This window comes from Corvus hawaiiensis, chromosome 5 (assembly GCF_020740725.1).
Source record: "Corvus hawaiiensis isolate bCorHaw1 chromosome 5, bCorHaw1.pri.cur, whole genome shotgun sequence".
NCBI classification, from domain to species: Eukaryota; Metazoa; Chordata; class Aves; order Passeriformes; family Corvidae; genus Corvus; species Corvus hawaiiensis.
In genome coordinates this window covers 12,984,981-13,003,763 of record NC_063217.1, presented here as the reverse complement: position 1 = coordinate 13,003,763, position 18,783 = coordinate 12,984,981, and the positions used below count along the sequence as shown (strand labels likewise).

Below are 18,783 nucleotides of genomic sequence, written 5' to 3'. Positions count from 1 at the left end.
TTTTCAGGCAAACAAACAAGCTGAAAGGACATGGACTTTTCAGACTTTGAGTAGTACTGGAAGAGGCAGTGGGAGAAGCAGACTGCTGCCTTCCCTGATGCACCCATCCATTGTCTGCACATAGAGAAGCCAAGCACCGACACCACGTGTTTGACAAAATACTTCCACAAATGACAAAATCAGCGAAGTCTCTTACCTCTTCTGGTCTGCTCAGGGCATGTCCCTCAGGTCCAGTGATTCCCATCTCCAGAATACGCTTTTGTTCCTGCAACATAAGGGATAAATGCTGACCCACCTCCACGCGGTGTCCTCAGGGAGATCAACAGCCATAAGGTCTGACTGCCCCTTTTAGTGTCACTGTAAACGCAACTGCAAAAGCCACGGAACACTGAAAACACTGGCTCTAAACTGGACCCACGCCACACCAGCACAGCCAGCACTGGTCTCTGCCATGTGACTGAGCATATTTGTGCCCCAAGACATTGAGCTGCACCATCAGAAATTTCCTCTGCCCTCCAGATAGTCCTACTTGACACCACAACACCAGCCCAAGGAATGGGCTTCAACCAATACACTAAATAGTAATTATGGGTACTTCCAGCCTGCCATTCCTCATTTACTTGCTCAAGTTCCTCCCTGGTTGCAATCCACAAAGCACTTTCTCAAACTTTCACCATTGCTGACACTTTGAGTTTTCTTAAGACTTTATTCCTACACAGTGAATCACTAAAATTATGATTTTATAAAGCAAAACAGTGCCCTCCAGTTGCAAGGGCACCGTGTCCCCATCAAAAAGCCCATCTCAGGACCAATAGGGGTTTGTCAGAAAAAAAATTCTGTGCTATCCAGATTCATAGCAGTGAGATAATTTATTTTTAAATAGACAGAAAGCTTCACTTAATTTAAATCTGAACAGTGGTGTTGGAATAAATTTCCCTTTTTGCAGAAACTGGTGGTCAACCCCTTTTCATCTGAGGTGGGTCCAGGCCTGACAGCAGAGCAGGAGTGGAACCAGAGCTGCTGCTGTACCTCTGGCCCTGGCCTGCCCTGCCCACAGGGCTCTAATGAGCCCAGCTCAACGATGTAATGGCTCTGTGACACAGACAAATGTCCCCTAGAGACCAGGATGAAGTTACTGAACATATTTGAATGTGTCAACTAATAAATATCTGATCCCAGCTCCCTGAGGGTGAAAAGCTCACACATTACCAACATACTCCAGTAAAACTGAACAAGGTAAAATTCATATATACTTTAGCCTTCACTGCAATCAATCAAGGCTGAAGAGGCAGTAACAGGAACATATTAATCTGACTGTGTAAGAACATTTTGGTTAGAAAAACATAAGGTTTCACAGGTATTCTTAAAAACAGCTGTTCTGGATCATTAATGCACCAGCTCCGAACAGTGCCAGTTAAAGACGTCAGATAATTAAAATACAGCAATAAAATGAAGTTACAACCATATAAAAAATAGCAAGTTGACACAGAATAGATACACAAAGTAGGACAGACTTGCATCTTGAAGGAAGTAATAAAATCAGATCATATGATAAAAGGCCACTGTAAAAGGACTTGATAGTGCTAATAAACTAGAATATTTGTTTGACAAGATCAAATTTGTATTTTCACACAGAACAGTCCTAAAAAACCTATGTGCAGGCAGCTTTCTTTTCACTATCCAAATAATTCTTCTAAATAAAAGCATAGAGAAAGACAGATTTTATGAAACATGGCAATGGTGAACAAATATGATGATGTATAACATAATTTACATTTATTTACCACTTCTTCTTTTCCTAATAATGTTTCTGTCCTGTTTGTTCATATTCGATGGCTGTATATTAAGGCTGATCAGAGAAAAATGTAAATGAAATAGATTTCTATCAAAAATGCAATTCCATGAGTGTGCCTTGATTTTAATAGGCAATGCATCAAAACACCACACGTGCCATTTGATTTGTTTTATTTGCCATTCCGACAGTAATATTGACTTAACCATGCTTATTATTAGTCATTTTAATTCTACTGGATATTTTATGTTGTATTAAAACTATAAATTATGTATTTAATACTTTTTATTCATGCTAAACTTCACAAGAAATCAGCTTTTTTCCTCTCTTGAATTCAAATGAGGGTTGTCACCTAGTTTCAGTGGGGGAAGGACATGACTGCACTGTATGTGCCTGCTGACTCCTTACTAGTAACTTTTGATCCCAGTGGTTATTTTGGCCGAACTCAAAGTTAAAAGCAAAAGGCAGATCTCAAAGAGAGTAAATTCTAACCAGGCAGATGGAGGTGTGTCTTTCCCACAGAGGGAAAAACAAAATACACCCAAGACAAGAGTTCCTACACATTGCCAAATGACTTAAACATTCCCTTGAGGTTCTCCCTTAGCCATGAGACAAGGTGGGTTGCCTTGTCCAGATCTCAAAGACAGCTTTAGCTGCTGTAATTTCCTTGTCAGCTCTGCGGCCCAGTCCTTAGCAGATAAGCCAGCAGATAAGCAGCTCAGCAGATAAATCAGATGGCTCACTCAGAGCCTCACCGACCTAAGAGGGGCTCGATGCACGTACAAGGGATCAGAGGAGTGAGACATCTCTGCAACAGTCTTCAAAGATTCATCTGTCACAAATGTAGCATCATAACAACACCCACCCAAACCTGCCCCTTCTGTTTTAGAGGGAAATCCTGGCCTCTGAAAGACCAGAGGGAGGTTTACTATCAACTGCTGTCCTTGGCTTGCCTCTTTCCATGTTTCCATGTGTTGTGGCACCGATCAAAGCATGGCACAGTCCAGAGGGAGGACAGTGGCTCCCAGGGCACCTGACCTGCAAGGACTGCCCTGGAGATCCAGGACGCTTTAATGGAACATTCTGACCTTGAGCCCAGCTTCCTGTTTCTGACATGCCTCTTCTAAGAGCATGGATTACACTTAAACACATATTTTTGAAATGTCTACAAGATCAGAGTAGTTCTTATTCTCAAACTTCAGAGATTTACAAGAATATTCTCAAAAATAAATATGTCTATGAGCTTTAATACCCGTTCCAAACACACTGTGCTGCTTATGCTGATAACTGCAGCAAAAGATGCTCATATAAAGCTTTCAGATCCACTTTTTGTACCCAAAATCTGTGAACAAGGCTTTACATTGTTCCACTTTGCTTGCATCTGCTGGATTCAGAAGAAATCTTGCCGCCTTCTGCCCCCCTTATCTAGTCCTCATCTACTGCCAAGGCAAGGAGCTGCCTGGGATCATGGCCCTATCTCAAGGATGCTCTGCCAGTTAATGCAAAAGGGCCTCCATTCTCTCATCCCAGGCTTTATACCAGCAGTGTACAGGGCATCAGGCTCAATTAAGGCTCTTTCTAGGGTGTTCCTTTCTTCCTATCCATTCTCTGACTGGCCTATTTTACTTCTCCTCTTGTATCTATCATCTCACAAAGTGAAGTAAAAATGATGGCTCACTCACCTGAGCTATCAAGTCTCCATTTTCAGCATGGACCAGGATAACAGCCCCAAGACTCTTTAGAAAGGTAAAGGCTTCATAAAGCTGCAGGTAGATAAAAGAAAGAAACACTGCTGAATAAGGAAAACACATTACTTAGCACTCAGACCTCCCTATTCACCTCGGTTTTGTACCTTCTATGCTGGTAATTATATTGGTGAATAGCAAATGATCTCTTTTCTACACAGAACCTGAGCTTCACTGATGGGTGTTGACTTACCCACCCCTGTACACACCAGCTGCACCAAGACAGGGTCGACAGCCCCAGGCAGGGCTGGATTTCCCTGGGACAGAGTCTGCCCCAGCCCCTGCACTGCAGGGCCACCTCACCATGCCTCCCACACAGGCCTACATTTAGTGACCCTCTTTTCTGTAGTTTTAGCAAATGTAAAATTGAATTATTGCCATATACTACAGACACTTTTAGTATGGCTAGAACATCTCTTTTCTGAAGTGCAGACATTTTGCACCATCTTCTTAGATCAGTCATTGTTGAGCTTTCACCAACATCTTTAATTCTGCAGTTAGAAGTTGCAATATTTTCTCTAGAGCATCCTTGGTTTTTTAATTGCTTTCTAAGATTCAACACCCATCCACAAAGAAAGGCAGTAGTTGATCCTGTTGCTTTTACTGGTAATTTCTGAGCACACATCTACTGAAATACAGTTTCCTTTCCAAAAGGTATTCAGCTTATGTGTTCCTTTTTTAAACCAGACTTCAGTAACATGGGAGCCCAGTTTTCAAACACAGATTAAATATTGAAGACATAGGTTCTTCAGTGTCTACTTTTGCACTAGGGCACTTCAGGCCCTTGTGAATGGGCCTGAATGGGCCTAGTTGAAAGGGCTGCAAGACACTTAAACAAGGTCTTGACATTTAAACAAGGTAACAGCCATTAAGTCCAGCCACACATTACACATTTTGGTGTATTCCTCTTGGCAATTCCAACAGGGAGTTGAATTTAACAGGCACTGCCTCTCAGAGAATAGTTATAAATTACTATGTTTAAAATTCCAATTAAAACCACATGTATTGGAAGTGTAACAACAGTTATTTAAGAGACTAAGAGCTGTAGCTCTGGGAATAAGTAAGAAAGAAACATTTTCTCAACTGAATAAGCAAACATTATTATTACTAACAGGTGCCATTGTCCATTTACAGTGGCCTGATGGGTATGAATTGGAAAGCTGAAGAGTCTGGAATCTGTAATGAGCTCTGGACAAACAAGCTCATTATTATCTCCAGCTCTAATGAGAAAAGGCCACCTCCCCCAAGGAGCAACTCCATTTAGCTGCTTATAGCAACCAAGAAACTCTTGAAATTTCAGAATTGCCTCTGCCTCGAGTGCTTCATCTTTTTCTCCCTCTCTGACCTAGAGTTCTCAAAAGGTACTGCAAAATAAAACAAGAGAAATCCTGAGCAGAGCTGAGTGGCTGCAATGTTGGGAGACACCAGAAGATCTCTACGGAAGGGGAATTTCATACACTTGAAGAAACACATGCAGGTGTTCTACACAGCTCAGCACTGACCCTCCAGAGCAGGTCACCACAGCACATTTCTCCCATTGCCAATCAGGCCAGTGAGAATGTTCCTCTGGGATTCAACCTCAGCAACTCCTCAAGTGTTGGGAGATGAGAAAAGAGAGGACAGATCACAGCAATGAAAAGCATTCAGAGCAATACCTGGCTGTCGGACATTTGGTAGAGATCTTTGTACGCCATGTAGACTTGAAAAGAGTTCACACCTGTTCCAAGACAAAATTCAAAGGTGTTGCCATGTAAGTGTATTCTTAAATTGTATTTAAACAAAAACTTCAGGAAAAGTAAGTAATAGGGTATGTCTGGACTAGACTTTTCACCAGCAACTGCCAAAAATCAAGCATGGCTTCACAGCTGCATTGCAGCAGCTAGGACTAGAAGCCTGGATGCCCTCTTCTCTGGGGGAATTTGTTGGGATGCTGTGGGTAGCCTGTGTTCATCCCTGGAGTAACCCAGCCACCACTGCAAACAGGATTGCTTGTAGCCAACTCAGACAAGCAACGGTGGCTAAAGCAAGCATGTAAAGTTTGTGACATTTAAAAAACCTTGTGTAAGGTTCTGTGAATCACTGTTTTTCTTTTTAGGTTTCCTTAGCTAATCAGGAAAACATTTCAGCTTGATATAAACTGTGCTTTTTGGTAGATAAAACTTCTAGTTAGGTTCCCCCAAAGTGCTGAGAAGATGTAGGAACTGTGTATCTGAATGTGCATACAGACTTCCTTTTTCTTGACCTTACACTCCAAAGCGCCCAGCTTAGCTGATGGTAGAAACTGGGAAGGAGTAGAAACAAAGCCTGAAACCAGTTTTATAGGCAGCTCACCACACCTCTCTTTCTGCCTTCCAAGAATTTATGCTGGCAGCCATAAAAAAACAAGGAAGATGACAGTTCCAAATTTCAGAAATCCTTTAGAAATGCTATCCATAAGAGTGCCAGTTGTCAAGAATCCCCTGTATTCAAATCCCTACAAGTATTGCTATTTATTTCAAAGATTTGGTTATTTACACAGCTTTGTATTCTTACAGAATGAGAATTACAAATGTCTTCTGTTCATCTATGTACATATTAATTCATAATAGTTTATTTATTTGCCTTACTCTTTAGTCTACTGACAAGATCCCCAGTTTGGTCCAGGGACCAATATTGTAGTTTTCTAGCTTAAAAGAAAAGTAAATTTTAAACTATTTAAGCTGTATATGCTGCATTTCAAAATGGCTATGATAAAAACTGTGTTTCCTGGGGCAAGAAGAAAAAGAAAGAGATCTGTTCATGTTATTCATGTTGTCTACACAAAATGAATAAGGCTCTCTGATGAAGATATAACTCCTTCAGGAGTCTAGAATGAGCAAATACATCCTCAGGCAGAGGGTATGACTGCTCACACACACATAGAATTCATTTATTCACAATTACAGGACTAAAATACCCCAGGATACATGCAGGACAAAACGCTGAAATGATCCCTGGTATTATTATGTCTTCCTGCTAAGTCCAGGCAGCTCAGAGAGATACACAAAGCAGGAGCTGGCCCCTCCTAGCTGACTTCCACACCAAGCAAATCCAGCCTGTAAGCCCATCCTTTCTTCCTCTTTTCCTATTTATCAAGTTCTCAGAAAATGCATATGGCCTTTACTAGCTGTAATCCCTCCATCTATTCCTCATTACAGTCTCAAAGTACTCAGTCCCTTCTTACTCTACAACCTAAGCTTGACTAGGCCTTCCCTGAGGCCGGTGTTTGCAGCCTCCCACCCTCAGCCCCGTCTTCCTCAGACTGCTCACAGCAGCACCCAGCACATCCATCCTACCTGCCTTAGGGGAAAGCTCAATTTTCTCTCCATGAACCCATCCCATGTGGGGCCAGATGTCAGCTGCACCCAGAAGCCACCTTTCTACGGGGCTGCTCATGCACACACCAAGCAATGAGGATGAGTTAGGCCTGGTCTGAGCCATGCCAGCTGGCCTCAGTGATGGCACAGGACTGACCTCTCATACACATTTCGCTGTAAGCCAAGAGCTGGGTTACCGATCGCTCTCCCTTATCCACTAGGGTCTAGCCAAAGGTAATTCATTCCACCACAGTCCTGCAGGAGATAAGGCAGCTTTCTCTGAGTACTATGGTTGGAAGACATACACTGACCCAAATAATATGTATTTTCATCCTTTCTCTTTTATTGCCTTTGTATCTTCTTAGGCCCTCTTCTGACCTTGATAAAATGACCGAGTTTTACTCTCACTCTCTTTAATGTTCTCCCTGAAATTAATGGGATTAGAAGGGATCCCAGTAGGGATCCTGCCATAGGATCTTGAGCCTGCTCACAGTGCAGAAGTAGAGTTCTCCCATGTAAACACACATTCACACCCTCAGCTACCACCAGATATACACACAGTAGAAGAGCATTTCAGGGGCTGCCTGTACAGCTAACAGGAGAGATGGTGGGAACAATCCTGCCTTGCAAAGAGAGCACCCGTACCAGACACCAAGATAAGTAACACAAATTTACATATACAGGTATCCAAGATTAGACTCCTTGCCCTGGCCTGGTTCCTTGACCTACTCATTGGAATTATGCAGCTTTTCACAAGCCCTGGTCCATGGCCTATTGACCTTAATGCTTAACATCTGTTACACACTACATTCTTGTTAATGTCCTACTTGCTCTCACACCACGGGCACTCAACAGAATCCTCTCCAAATTTTAGGCAGGACTACAGGTTTTTTTGAACAGTGACAAAGTCAAAGGAACCAGTGAGGCCCCTGTCAGCCAATTTCAGGCTCTTGCTCCTTTGCATATACTGAAAAAGCCCAATACCAAAATAACAGCTGAAATGCTACAAGCCTGAGTGTTTATAATTAATATTTGACTCTACAAAATCTCCGGGCCCTTCCAAAGCCTGTGTCTCCTTAAATTAGCTTTGTATTGATTTAAAACTGATTAATTGTTCAATTATACCTCATGACAAGGCACCTCAACAGCCACTCTGTGAGCTCCCCCGTTACTCATGCTGATTGCATTAGGCACATGTAGCACTGAAACACAATGAGCTGAGCCCTGTCACTCAGCTAACTCACCCCTAATCAGCCGAGAACCAATTCAATCCAGATTCCCAGCTGATGAAAACCAGGGTCACTCCACTGACATCAAGTCTATTTGCACCAGCTGGCTCAAATGTTTCCAATTATCAGGAAATATTACCCGTTAATTTGAAAGCCCTTGCCATGCTGAATTATTTCCTATTGTGCTTGTGCTTTCATACCCACCCTTACCTTGTGTCTCCTAACATGTGAGAGTAACTCACACTGCCCGCCTGAGACAGACATGAGAACAAAGGTGACCTCCTAATGCTCTCGCCACTGAAGAGGCCACCAAGGCTCCATCACACATCTCAGTTCATGAACCAGTGAACAGATTTCTGCTTCCCCTGATGACTCAGAGGCAGGTCAGATTTATACAGAAAACTCACATTTCAATAGTTGGAGAAAACTATTAACCTGTCTGCATCAGGCTTTTAACGTAAACCCTCAGGCAAATTTGGGAGTGCTGAGCCATCTGTGGTCAGGGAGCTCTGGAAAATAAACTCGACCTTTGAAACAAGGCACAGTATACTTGTCTGAAAGTACAGTCAGCTAATGCACAGCAGCAGATTCATGTTAATGCTGATAGCAGGGAAACAGCACAGATTTGGCACAATCTGTGTTGACAGATGTCATCACCTTGTAAAAATCACCTATACTAGAGACCTATGGAAGACCAGCTGCAGTTTCTGTAATTATGTGCAGTCTTGCTGCTGGAAGTGTTTTGTTGCCTAAAATCTGGTTATACAGCACGTGTACTGTTAGCATCCTGTGACATGGAATAAACTCCCCCAGGTGACTGCACCTCCATGGCATCTCAGCAAACAACTGTTCACTCAAAAATAGCATTTTGCTTTTTTTTTCTACTTTGAGAGTACCTTTTTCCAAAAAGGGAACCTTTCACATCTAAGTTATCACTAGCACTACACATTACAAAGGATGCTGCATATACGTATCATTTCCCAACAGAAGAGTCATTCTGATTTGCCCATGGAAACTGTACATCATTTCAGAAAATATTCCCTAATTAATATCCATACATTTTCAAGGAAAGTATAAAGTTAAAAATATGTGAAAATATATGATTCTGGAAAGAAAATACATGCTGTTAGGCAAAATTTTAAGGAACAAGATCTAAGCTAGGACGTTCTGAAGGCTAGATCCCATTGCCCACACAGAGATATCTGGTGCCCTCCATATATGAGACTGCCATGTTGAGCCTGCATGTGTGGAAATGCATTTAGGAGAGGTTTCATCTGTGCTATTCTGAAGTGGTAGCTGGAGTCCAGGTAGGGTAACCTACAGCATCTCATGTGAAAATAGGCCTGTTAATTGAACACAGTCATACCCATAAAAGTGTCTTAGATTCCTAAATAAGTGACCTTTTTTTTGCAAGTGTTGAAACAAAGCATCTTCTAGTAACTTCAGGGAAAGCCACTGGAGAGAAGCACTTGAGAAAATCAGGGCATTTTTTCAATATTAGGTACCTAACTTTAGCATCTCTTTTTTTTAATAACTGGAATCTGTTTTAAAAATATTTTATTTAAAAATCGACTCCCAGCAAGTAAATTATCCCAAGTCATTGGTGAGAAATGAGATCTATCCTGTAGTGACATTTTCACAGACCCATGTGCTCTTCATATTTGGATTTAATTCGAGGCATCTGAATCAAACATTCCAGTCTACTTAAAACCTGAACTCTACCTTGAACTGTTTCATTTTCTTCATTCATTAAACAGAGGATCTAAGGTGACTGGGCTGATTATCCTAAATGCTGATCTCTGAGTTTAACCTTTGGAAAAAACCTACCTATGCAATGTCTGAGCCCATTTCCCCATATACAAGCAAGGGTAAAGTGATACATTTGTATATGACAACATACACATCTCAATCTTCCATGCCTATACTGGACAAAGTCATACATATGCACAAAGTTTCAGGTCCATTTTACACAGCAGCAAGAGAAAATACAAGTTCAAGATAGTGAAGAACGTTGGCCAGCATAGCCAGTGCCTATGCATTCATTAAAATACATCAAAATTTCACCTCCATATGATATTTCAATAAAACCAAAAAATACTGCTAACATTTCACTCACTAACCTTTGTCTTGCACCAGTACTTCCAGCTCTTCTCGAACGCCATCATACCAGCTGGTGATGTCCACATGGAGGGAGTAATCACAACAGGATTTGGTATCAGCTGCCTCATGCCACTTCTCAAAGGTGGTCAGTAAACTTGATCCAGGTTCTGGAAGCACATGGTCAACTGAAAAAAAGATTGGGTGTCTGTTAGCTGGACAGTATGCACACCGTTCAGACCTCCCCGAAGCGAGCACTCTTCCAGCACCTCAGCCAAAACAGCAGCCCTGGAGGCGGTCTGTGTGCTGACTGTAACTGTGGGGTGTCAGCCAGGTCTTGCTGCCTCAGGTGCAGCAGACTTTGTGAACAGTCTATACAAAAGATGAGTCTGGTAACCTGCTTGGTGCAGCATCAATAGACACACAAAGGGGGAGCCAAACACCTCACAGTTTAGGAAACATCTGTCTTTCCCTTTCCTCTATTTTAAGAGACCACAGGTTCTGGACTTAGCTGTATTTCTTGCCTGGTATGTCCATCTCTATGTATTTCACAGTAAGAACAACAAAACCAGTGCCTTATAGTCACTGAACTGGCCCACTCTGCCCTACCAATACATCAGGGCAGATGTTCAATGTTTTCTCAGCAGCCAAAACTGGGAATACAGCCAAAGGTTTGAATGGGGCTGACGCTGAGCACAAACACTCAGTCACACTCTACAGTACACTGAATGTCCTGCCTCTCCCCTGTCTCAAGATCTGTCTCTAATGATGCCACACCATCAATTGACATAAAGACACGACTACTTATGCATTTGCACCTCACTCTGCAGGGCTAGGTCAAAAGTTCATATGGAAACAAAGCAAGACGGGCTTACAAGTGGCATTTGCAAGCCTAACTCTGCACAGGAATACTCAGCTGAAGAACACAAACTGAAAAAAGCTATTAACAAAAGGAATGAACAGCAGTGAATTTTGTGCCTATGGCCAGAGAGTCTTTCAGCTGATACCTGCTGCTAAAGATGGGTAACAGATAACACCAAAAAAAAAAAAAGCCAAATCCCAATTCAGCGGGGGTAAAACTCCACTGGAAACCTTCTCTTCACAAGGAAGCCATGACAATTTATGGCACCTGAACAACTGCCTCACAACATCTAACCAAAGTCAAGTCACGGCCAGAAGGAAAGAGATAAATCTTGTCCCACCATCTGTAGAAAGAAGAAGGGTTTTTAACAAGTAGAACAAGTAGAAGCACTTCTTCCTTTCACCAAGATGTTCCTCAAGGACATCTCTGGTAGGGACTTCCTCAGTTCCTGCTGCCAAACCTAAGTTCATAAATAAGCATCCTGTTATTTCCAAAGCCCTTGAAACAGCACTAGGTGGGAGCAGCAGATCTTTGTCTGATTTTCTGTGCCATACACTTACAGTGCGACCTACATTGTTTTCCAAAAATCCCAAGAGTATATACATTATCCCTCAGTGATTTGTCTGTATTTCAGAGGAAAATCCAAGAGACAATTCCCCAGGCTAGTATTTCTTTCTGAGGGTAGGTTCATTTTCAGGCCAGCTCTGGGTAACAACGATGAATGGATCTCAAACATAGTGCCCAGAAATTTGAAGATTCATTGCAGAATATCTCAGAAAATCTGGATGAAGTCTCTGGTAGCTCTCCCCACACATGCTACACAGGCTTCAGCCTGGCGTGGGAAGAGATAGCACTGCTAGTACTCACTGATCATGGTGGTGCCCCCTGCTAGCGCTGCTTTTGTGCCTTGATAGAAGTCATCAACAGCAGTCATCCCTTGGTAGGGCTTCTGTAGATAAGTGTTGACATCTACTCCCCCAGGAATAACCATGCGCCCATTAGCCTCTATGGTCTTGACTCCTCCAGGGACAATCAGATTCTCTCCTATTTGCCTGGACAGCAAGGAAAGCCAGTGTTACTTTATTTGAACAAGCACAGAGGACAAAGCTATTTGAGGCATGTAGGGAAGAGAGATCCAGGGGCCATACAGAAGGAGGTGGGTCCCCAAAGGAAAGGTGAAGCTCAAGCACCTGCTCCCTCTGTCCTGCCTAGCACAGCAGAACAAAGCAGAGAAGAGCTGCCTCGTGGAGCCGTGAGCTCCACTTGCTTTGCATGGCTCTAGTGGCCAATAAAGGAGCTGTAATGCACCAGCATTAAAAATTGATTATTTTTTTATATGACTCCTATCTTTAAACAATTCAAATTGTGTACACTTAATGCTCTCTTGGGGGCTCCAGTTTTGTATATTAAGTTCTTAAATGAAAATAGGAAAACATAGATCAAATACGGGAGCAAGCTGGAATTGTAAATATATGGCAGAAGCAAAAGGCATCAAGCAATGCAAATTTATCCTTAAAAAGAAATCTAAATAACCTAAGATACAGAAATACATATCTAAGAGACCTAAACATGTTTAATCTACCATGTCTCATATTCTTCATCCTCCTCTTGAAGTTAAAAGTTAGTGAAACATTCTGTGGAAAAATTATAATTAGCTGTTGCCGTCTTTCTCCCTTCAGGTCTTCAAAGCAGGATTTTTTTTTTTTTCATTATTAAAAATATTAATCTGTCCCCCATGCCAATATCAAACTCCAGATACTTATGATCAAAATACTTTTATTATTCATGGACTCATCTACAAATAAGTTAACCTTTAACTTTTAAAGCCACACTACATTTTTAATGCCTACTTTGCATGGTGCCAAACAGGGAGAGGCATGGATCTGTATGGAAGCTGTGTCTCCGCACAGTCACACCACAATATATTTGGGCTTAGAGGTAACCGTAAGGTAATTAAAGTTCACTTAGTTTATCTCATATTACGGACACTGAGTCCTTGTCTTAATTTTTTTTTTGTCTGGATAAAATAACATTTTTCCACAGCTAAGTAAATACCTCAGATATCTGAGCTGCTGAATCTGTTTCCCCATATTAAAATGCAACTTCCACCTACAGTTCAAAACAGCAACTGATTAACAGCCAACTGCGATAATGCAGAACCAGAAGTGAATATTAACTGTTCATTAAAACCAGTAGGAAAAATAAGAAAAAACAGGGATAATTATTCACACTGGAATTTGGCCAAACTGACAGGGTTAATAAATAGCCCCAAGAGGTCAAGAATTTGTTTCAAATGCTATGCAAAAATGTCACCTCCAGCAGCTTGTCTCCCCTGGTGCTCTGGGCTCTGGCTGGAGGGAAGCATAGCCATTCCATCAACAAACTCCCCACCAGCATCCTGGGATGGGGTCACAGCTGCCCAGCACTGACCAAATCCAGGAGGGCTTACCCATGACAGCTGGCACCTCCATGTCTGGCACCTAACAGCCATCAACACGTGCAGCACTGGCAGCCTGTCATAACCTGTGTGCAGCTGCGCAGTGTTAACACCACCCTGACAAACAGGGAACCGAGCTGGATGCAAAAGCTGGCAGCTGCCCAGTACATCCAACTGCACAAACAAAAGTTGCAAGCAGCTTCTCTGTGTAAAATGTGCCTCACAAAGGCGTATCATAAGGCATTGCACCTATGAGCAGATTCAATGAGGGCATACAGTTAGGTAGCCCCATGTGTAGTAATGGTGTTGCACTAATCTTCATTAGTCAAATCCACTCCCAAGATTTTAATCAGAACAACCCTCCACCTTTGTAGAGCATTTATGTGGCTAAGAAATTGAATTGGGAAAAAAATTCACTATGACTCATCTCCTTTGAGTATGTCCAAGGAGTAACTGCACTCCAAGGACTAACATGCCTTCTGAGAATAGTATTAATGAAAACCTACACAAAAATATGAAAGCAATTAATTTTTATTTTCTTCCACAATCAGTATCTACCGGTTTCCTCTTCAAGAAGACATGTCCTAACGAAGTGAAAGTGTGCGAACTATATACTGAAGTTTTTTGATGACTCAATGCTCACTATTTTCAGTGTATGGTTGAGTAACATCTTATTCAGCTGAAATAATCCATGTTGAAGTGACATGGGACCAAACAGCCTTTGTGGATGATGCTGCACTACTACTTGTCAGAAATCTGTCTCATCTCTTGCCCTGGCATCAAGATTAAGGATGGGAGAAGTCTGATCTTCACTGGCGCTCAAGGTTATTTTTATTCTGAGTAGAACAGAGAGTAGGAGATAATGTGACAGGATTCCTGAATTGCTCACTCATTAATGCAGAGTGTATGTGAGTAAGAATGGGGTTCAGTTACTTGTGGGTGAAAAAAACACAACAGTGCAGATAAGTGCATTCTAGATACTGTGCAAATGACTGAGCTGGTTTCCTCATACATCAGCAACCAGAAAACTCAGACCCCCCAGAAAGCTGATGCTGTCTACCATTTTCAGTTGAACCATTTAGCAAATTCTGTTGTACCTGAGCTGATTAAAGCACAATGGAAACAGCAGGCTTCAGCTCTTCCTGAGCTTCATCCAAGGAAGCTGAAAACCTCTCCCAGAACTCCATGGTGGTGCTTCTGTGGTTATCAAGCCCAGACCTCTTTCAGGCATCTGAGGCTCCCCCTAATTTGACTCACCACTTCCTCACCCTAGAGACCACGTCCCCAGTCCTTCGCCCTGTCACTTGTTTGTTCCTCCAGCCCAGAGGAACCCAACCCTTCCCCTTGGCAGGGATGGAGAAGAGTACAGCAAGCACCAGACCATGACCTGTCACTTGGCACAGGGCTCACTTCCTCATGCGATAACAGAGGCAGGAGAGATGTAGGCAAAATATATTATTTATATACCAATGGCCATTTAAATTATCAAATATTTAAAATACCATTTAGATGCTGGAGAACTGCCTCTCAGCTGCAATCTGAGTGTGCAGGGCTTAAGTTTCAGGTAGGAAAAATCCACATGCAATGCTGCTCCTTGTACCTAGGGAGCCACTTTGAGCATTGACTGGCAGGAAGAAGCATCTACCATCCTCCAAACTACAGCTGATCTTCAAACACACTCAAGGTTACATCTGCATTCCTCTCCGCAGAACGATCTGCGTTAAAAGCATTAAAAGACCCAAATAATTTCATTAGGCTGAAAGAGAAACCCAACCCTCTCTTTTCCAATCAGTTCTCATTTCAGAGTGAGAAAAATAATCCAGATCTTTTATATCCCAGCAAAACCAGGACACCATTGCCTATTCTGGCCTGAGTGGTTTGGTGTCTACTCCATTCCATGGCAAGAATTCTGTATTATCAGCCATATCTGCAGCTGGAAAGTTAGATCATCAACTGAAATGTGGCTGACTGAGTTTCAAGGTCCAACTCCAAAGAATCTTGAGCCACATTTAACAATTATGTTAAATATTCAGACACAATGGGCAGTTCCAGCTGAAGAAACTAAGAGAGACCAAACAAACCCAGAGCTTACTTAGGCTGCAAAATTTATCAACTGAACATAGTGAGGACCCAACCCCATCTCACAGCAGGCTGCCCTCACAAATTACTGGGCAGCTGAGATACTTCCTGGAGGTATGGATCTACACATGGATTTCAGAGAGACTCTATGTACTTAACAAGGGCAGGTGAAAGCTTGGCATTGCTAACCTGCGTATTAACTACCATTGCATTTCTGGAATAGAAGCCAAAAATTCACAGCAGTTTCAGGCTCTCATCCTCTCATGCTTTTAGTTGTTTAAATAGTTTTGATGCTTACAAGTGTTACAAGGAGATTTGCATCTGAACTAACAAAAACACAGAAAAACTCAACAAAAATACCCACCAAAGAGATCACAACTTGGTTAACTGTTGCTTTAAAAATAGATACATATTCAAAATTTTGTGTCCTCTCCACTTTTGCCACTTCTGCAATGCAAGTGACACTAGAAATGGAAAGGTAGAGTGAAGGATTAAAAAGAAAACTGCATAGTCCATGGATGAAAGTGTTCATATTTGTTTCTATTATAATAACCTGAATCATAATAACATAAGTAGTCACAGATATATAAAGAATTAGACTTTTAATCTGATGGCATATTCTTAAGGAGCTCTGAAAACAAGTAGGCAATTAATTATTTACCAGATAACCATAATTATATTTCTGTGCATCAAATTGTAGCCTCTGGAGACCAAGCTTCTTAGGTCACTAGTGAAAATGTTTAGCAATCATGAAAAAGGCTTTGATCCTTGTGTACATCAGAGTGCTCATACACACTACGTAACTTTGCAAACCTTAGAGACCCTCATCTCCACTAAGCCAAGGTAGGACCAGCAGAGCACATGGACATCTCTGTTACAGTTTCCCAGGCCATCAGTAACACATATTTCAAGTTCTTCACCTAACAAATACTCTCTCAGTTCCTGCATTTTATAGCCTGGTAAATCAGGACTTCCTAATTATGCGACAATTTAAGATCATTTACCTTTTGTAATAGAGAAAAGGGACACATGAACAACGCGTAACAACCACAGGAACAGAACGTGCTGTGCTTCAGCATTAACCAACAGGCAACTGAGAAGCAGCAGGTCCTCATTTGCACCATGCAACATCGGGCATATTTCAGGTTTCTGTGCCCTGCAATCCTTAAAAGCGTGGCTGTCATTGCACTGACTAGGTATGGGGAAAAAAGGCGCAGAGAACCTTCCACCATTCATGGTCTCAAAAGATTTCCACTGTCCTTATCATTACTTCTTTTCTTGAGAGACCCTACTTACCTTAAATATTTCAGAAGAAACTATGATTGAACTGTTTGAAAAGCAAATATCTTCAATTCAGAGCAAAGAAATTTTCTACTTATCTAATCTTAGTGAAGATAAAATGGCAGAATTTAATAATTAAACACTCCTCTACTACAGCCTGACATTTAGAGGTAACAGATTCTGTTCACAAAAGATTTCAGGTCACCACGATCAAGAAATCACAGTAGTCTAAGTTAACAGGCATGCAAAAAAAGCAGTATTTTATAAAACCAACTTTATAAGTCCATCTTCAAGGTATAGGTCTGCATAGAAGGAGTGGTCATCATTGATAATTCTTCCACCTTTAATGAGCAGACGGTCACTCTGGAGGGAAAAAAAGGGAACAAATGTGGGTTTGTTGAAATAAATAAACATCATAATGTATTTCTGATACTAAATATGCTCATATTATAAAGAAAGCCATTAATATCAAACTCTACCCTATATAAAGATGGGTTCATGTGGGTACAGGGACAGTGGAGAGGAAAACCATAGTTTCACTGACTTTATTTCTGACTTTTGGAACATGAGACCTCATGGTCATCACAGTTCGTTTTGCTCAAAGCAGAAGTCACTGCACATAGAAGCACTTAAAATGTCAATACATCCCCCTTTTACCACCTCATTGCACAAAGGCCAAAAGGGAAAAAGAACCCCCAGAAGAAATTGCCCAACACTGCAATGGCCAAGCTGAGCTCAACTGGCACTCCTGGCACCTCTGGAAAAGTAACAAAGCTTGGAATTAGAAGAGACAAGGTTGTAAGAGGCTGCTTAGCCCTGCCATGTAGAAATTCCTGACCAGGGAAGCTCCTTGAAAAACATTGGCTCAGCAGGGACAACTAGGCTGCTCCCACGCAGCAGCCAAGGGACGTGGCCCACAGCTCGTGTCTGCTGTGCTGCCTTACAGACCCACAGCTGAATGTGGAGTTTCTAGTGGGCATGAAGAATTAATTATAATCAATTTGTGATTTCTGCAGGTCAAAGGCTGTTCACAAATTTGGGGCACTCTGTGCTGAAACACCCTGTGCCATATCTCAGTCACTCCATGAATGAGAACAGCAGGCAGCCTCCAAAGTTTGGTTCACCTGAAATACCACACAAACAGCACAGAGAGCCACCACCTCCTTGTATTTCCTAAAGTGCCAGGAAGCAAACATTTTTTTTTTCCCAAGGATTGTTCAAAATACCAAGTCTGCAACTGTTCACAACAATTGTCTGTTTATATTTTTCTCTATTCAAGTGGTTACATTCTTTTCTCAAAAACTACATTTTATAGAAAGCAAATTTTACCAGGGCATATTCCTGAGAACCAGTATTTAAACTCTCTCATTGAAGAAGTCATACTGGAAATGCCAGCACTCTACCACCTGCCCAAAGACAGGGCAAGTTTATAACTTCAGTGCTCTTCCGGATTTAGCTGGGGTAGTTAATCTTCCTCACAGCAACTTGTATGGGGCTGTTTTGGATTTGTGCTGGAATCAGTGCTGATAACACAAGGATGTTTTAGCTATTGCTGAGCAGGGCTTAGAGAGTGAATGTCTTTTCTGCTCACCACTAGTAAAGAGGCTGGGTGAGCACAAGGAATTGGGAGGGGGGTAGCTGGGACAGCTGACCCCAACTGACCCAAGGGATATTCCACACCATATGGCATCATGCTCAGCAATAAAACTCAGGGGGAGGTTGATGGGGGCAGCACTGCCTGGGGACTGGCTGGGCATCAATAGGTTGGTGGTGAGCAACTGTACTGTGCATCACTGGTCCTTCTTGGATTTTATTAATCTCTCTTTTTAATTTTCCTTAATATTTTCCTTAATAACAATAATTGCATTATTATCATTACTATTATTATGATTACTCTATTTCCATTACCAAATTGTTTTCATCTCA

At 41.9% G+C, this 18,783-nt stretch overlaps 1 protein-coding gene across 2 annotated transcripts in view; it reads right to left on the bottom strand.

The window, feature by feature from the left end:
* CRMP1 (collapsin response mediator protein 1) overlaps positions 1 to 18,783 on the bottom strand; it is a 50,350-nt gene that overhangs the window by 16,087 nt on the left and 15,480 nt on the right. For both annotated transcript variants that reach the window (XM_048303848.1, XM_048303847.1), the window contains exons 2-7: positions 17,132 to 17,220; positions 11,928 to 12,112; positions 10,222 to 10,386; positions 5,193 to 5,254; positions 3,475 to 3,555; positions 197 to 265 (exon numbers count right to left, since the gene is read on the bottom strand). In XM_048303848.1, coding sequence (XP_048159805.1) covers positions 197 to 265; positions 3,475 to 3,555; positions 5,193 to 5,254; positions 10,222 to 10,386; positions 11,928 to 12,112; positions 17,132 to 17,220 — 651 coding nt within the window. The remainder of the gene's footprint in view (positions 1 to 196; positions 266 to 3,474; positions 3,556 to 5,192; positions 5,255 to 10,221; positions 10,387 to 11,927; positions 12,113 to 17,131; positions 17,221 to 18,783) is intronic.